Here is a 4,075-nt window from a genome sequence, read left to right on the forward strand (position 1 = left end):
AGATCGAAATCCTGAAGCTACGTCCGCGTCTGATTTAATCTCCCGATTATAGATAGACTAGGGCATGCCCGTACTATATCTATATCTAAAATTATATCCCCCCTCTATTTACATGAAATGGTTTGGTCCATGAAATGTTTTGGTCCATTCGCAACGCCAAAGCGAACGGCGAACGCTTTACATGAAATGGTTTGGTGCATGAAATGTTTTGGTCCATTCGCAACGCCAAAGCGAACGGCGAACGGCTTGCGAGTACAGTGACAATCCCCCCGGGGTTTTTATTAGTTTTAAAACGGAGCTTGGCAACCGCTGGCGTTCTTTAGCCGGCAGCTTCGCCCGCCCGAACGCCGTTACAGTACCTTCGACCGCGAGTTGCTCGGACTTCACTTGGCGGTCAGGCACTTCCGCCATCTGCTCGTGCGAGTACAGTGACAATCCCCCCCCCCCCCCCCCTCTATTTACATGAAATGGTTTTTATTAGTTTTAAACATAGTTTAACGCCAACATAGCGCCAACATAGTTTGCAAACGTGAAATAAATGAATACGCTCTCAAATGTGCCATCCGAGGCAGAGTGTGTCCGCCACGTTCGGCACACGCGATAGTTCGCTGCTCTCTGATTGGTTGAATCGTTTTTTGGACACAGCTCGGTAAGTAATTGTCCGATTAATATGAAACCTTGAAAAGGCACATCCTCGGGTCCCCAGCAATATACCTGGCAAGTTAAAAGTATATCGGACCCGTGGTTGTCGAGAAACAGCGGTCACAGACAAACAAACAAACGTACAAACGTACAAACGTACAAACGTACAAACGTACAAACGTACAAACAAACACACAGAGATTACTGGAATTATAGATAGATATATACACATACATACATACATACATATATATTTACATACATATATATTTACATACATAAATACGTGTACGTATATATTTTGCCTATGGTCAATAAAGAGCGGAGGTTACACCAATGTCTGGTCACGGAGTCCATGTTTTCACTCCCAAGGTATTCGCGTGGTGGACATGTCGGGACAAGTTTCAGGCCAAAGCCTTTGCCGGTCCCCGTCGAGCCAAAGGGCCTATAAATTGAGTTTCACTAATAATGGTCCGCCGTTGTTATTGGAAACTGTTGTTTATTTTCAACTGTTCGTCATATAATGATGGGTGGTGGTGCTCCTGAAAATGTTCTGTGATTAATCCGAAAGATGGCGCTGTAACAACGTCGAACGCCGACGTTCAAAGGTTCCAAGGAACGAGCACTCGGTCTGTTATACATCTTACAACTCGTATTCATTATAAATCGGCCCTATTACAAAAATCGTTTTTTACTCATTTGTTATATTATCGTATGTAGAATTACAACTTGTTATTCTACATTTAGCCCTTTCGCTCTGATCCCTGTTGTGTGGACGGAGGTTCTTTTCACCCGTTTGTCTGTGAGCAGGATATCTCAAAAATTTGTGGACGGATTCGGCCGAATTTAGTGGACACGTTGGGTGTTGGGTGTGCGACAAGGAATAATTGGTTCGATTTTGGTTAAAATCCGGATCCGGCTACTACAATTTTAAGTGATTCTTCACTATTGAGTGATCGGACCAAAAACTATGTACGTCATGATATTTCAAAACGTTATGGACAGATTCGGACCAAACTTGGTGGATGAGTTGGTTTTGTGACGAGAACAAACCGATTAGATTTTGGTTCAGGTCCGAATCCAGATCCGGCCTATCAGTGGGATACAAAACGTCACCTGTTCACCCTCGTAGAGGTATGTTCACTCCACCGAGTGCAGTTCTGGTTGAACTCCTTTTTTTCGAATCATTTAAACAAACAAGAAAGTGTTCTGGAAACATTCATGTTTTTGCTATTCACCATTTCGTTTTGTGATCTTGAGCCGATTCAACGGTGTGGAAGGATAGCCTCGAGGTATCCACACTCGCTTCTCATCTGTCTGGCCTGGGTTCGAATCCAGACCCAGCTGGGCCTATATACTATCATCCTGTTGTTTTGCAGTCATGGTGATTTATCAATGTGTCGGAGCCCGAATCCCATGGTGCTTTTCACAAACAGTGGGCGAGTTATCGCCGGCTGCCTGAACAAATTCCTCGCCTGAGTGCCGGGAAGGCAGTGGCAACCCCCCCAGCATAACATTAACCCTTGCCCAGAAACTCCTTCGCCAGCAACCGACGCACTGTGAAAGGATTATGGTACGTTAATGAGGAACAGATTCAAATGGATGACTTTTAGAGTCTTTGCATTGAAGTGCAAGTTCCCCCTGCTCTCTCTGTGCTCTGTCCCCCAAATATTCCTACAGGTCGCACAAGATCTGCCTGCAACCCTCTCATGGTTAAACTGCCAAAATCAACTCTCTGCTCACCTTCACTCCTCTTCTCTCCCACCCCTGGAACAAACTCCCTCACTCTCTTCAATCCCACTCCTCCCTCCAGGTCTTTAAAACAGCTGTTCACCACCATCTTCTTCTCTTCATCTTCATCTTCTTCTTCTCTTCTTCATCTTCTCTTCTGGATTTGGTTATGACAAACTTCCCTGAAAATGTCTGCTGCTCTTCTTCTGCTCCAATCGGCTCATCTGATCATGTGCTTGTCAAAGTGGACATCTCTCTGACCATTCTCAGAGAGCCTCCTCAGCGTCGACGAGTCTGGCATTTCACTCAGGCCAACTGGCACGGTCTTCAAGCAGCCATCAATCATCTGGACTGGTCTCCCATCTCTACCGCCTCTGACATCAACTCATCCTGGGAATTCTTTCAAAGTAAATTGCTCTCTCTCATGCACAGATTTATACCATCTCGTCTTCAGTTGTCATACCCTTCCTCCCGTCCATGGTACACGGAATCTTGTGGTGAGGCTGTTGCCCTGAAACAACTTGCTTTCGTCTCCTGGAAAGCAAATCCAACGGAAGGAAATCTCATTTCCTTTCACAAAGCCCGAAACAAGTGTGTGTCCACCCTCAGGAGAGCCAGGAAACAATATCTCACCATTCTCAAGACCGAACTCTCTTATCTGTCTCCCTCTTCCAAATCCTGGTGGCGTCTGGTCAAATCTGTTTCTGGTGTTTGTTCCCCCTCCATCCCCTCCCTCACCTCAAACGGCTTAACGGCTGACTCCGCACGTGAAAAAGCTGAATGCCTCAACTCTGTGTTTGCCTCTAAATCTTGTGTCCCAAACCCATCCCTCTCTGTACCCACCGTACCCAGTCGTACCCAGCTGCTCCTGGACTCTGTGTCCTTTCCTCCTGACAAGGTGGAAAAGTTTCTGGCAACCCTCGACTCTGATTCTGCAACTGGTCCTGACGGCATCAGCCCACGGGTCCTAAAATCATGTTCTTCTGCACTTTCACTCCCTCTTTCTGTTCTCTTCACCCTCTCTTTTGCTCAAGGTCATCTGCCATCTGCTTGGAAATCAGCCAACATCACCGCTTTGCACAAAAAAGGTGCAAAAACAGATCCCAGCAACTACAGACCAATCAGCCTTCTCTCAATTATCAGCAAAGTCATGGAATCCATCATTGCTTCAGATATTAAATCTTTCCTCTTCTCCAATGGCTTGATCTCTGATCATCAATTTGGTTTCAGACCTGGTCACTCTACTCTGGACATGCTGCTTCTGCTTTCTCAACAATGGATGGAGGTCCTCAACGCCAAACAGGAAATTAGAGCTGTCTCCTTGACATTTCACGTGCCTTCGATACGGTCTGGCACCCTGCTCTGCTCTCCAAACTCTCCTCCTTTGGTATCCATGGAAATCTCCACGCATGGCTGGCGGACTTCCTCTCTGGTCGTAGTCAACGTGTGGCCCTGAATGGGTTTCTCTCATCTCCTCTTCCTGTTCAGGCTGGAGTTCCCCAAGGTAGTGTTCTGGGCCCTGTGCTTTTTCTGGTCTTCATCAATGATCTCTCTGACTCTCTTGAAAATCCTCTCTATCTCTTTGCTGACGACTCTACTCTCTGTCGCTCCATTCCTCATCCCTCAGATCGGCAGTCTGCAGCCTCCTCACTCTCTGCAGACCTGGACAAAATCACAGATTGGTCAAACAAGTGGAACATGT

The 4,075-nt window shown here is 46.4% G+C and overlaps 1 protein-coding gene across 1 annotated transcript in view; it reads left to right on the forward strand.

The window, feature by feature from the left end:
* The window catches only part of LOC144892395 (uncharacterized), an 11,683-nt gene extending 10,585 nt beyond the window's left edge, over positions 1-1,098 (forward strand). The window contains exon 5 of the mRNA XM_078778881.1: positions 963-1,098. Within this exon, the coding sequence (XP_078635007.1) occupies positions 963-1,098 (136 nt within the window). The remainder of the gene's footprint in view (positions 1-962) is intronic.
* The last annotated feature ends 2,977 nt before the right edge of the window (positions 1,099-4,075 follow it).

Source organism: Myxine glutinosa, chromosome 1, assembly GCF_964187855.1.
Source record: "Myxine glutinosa chromosome 1, kmMyxGlut1.1, whole genome shotgun sequence".
NCBI lineage: Eukaryota > Metazoa > Chordata > Myxini > Myxiniformes > Myxinidae > Myxine > Myxine glutinosa.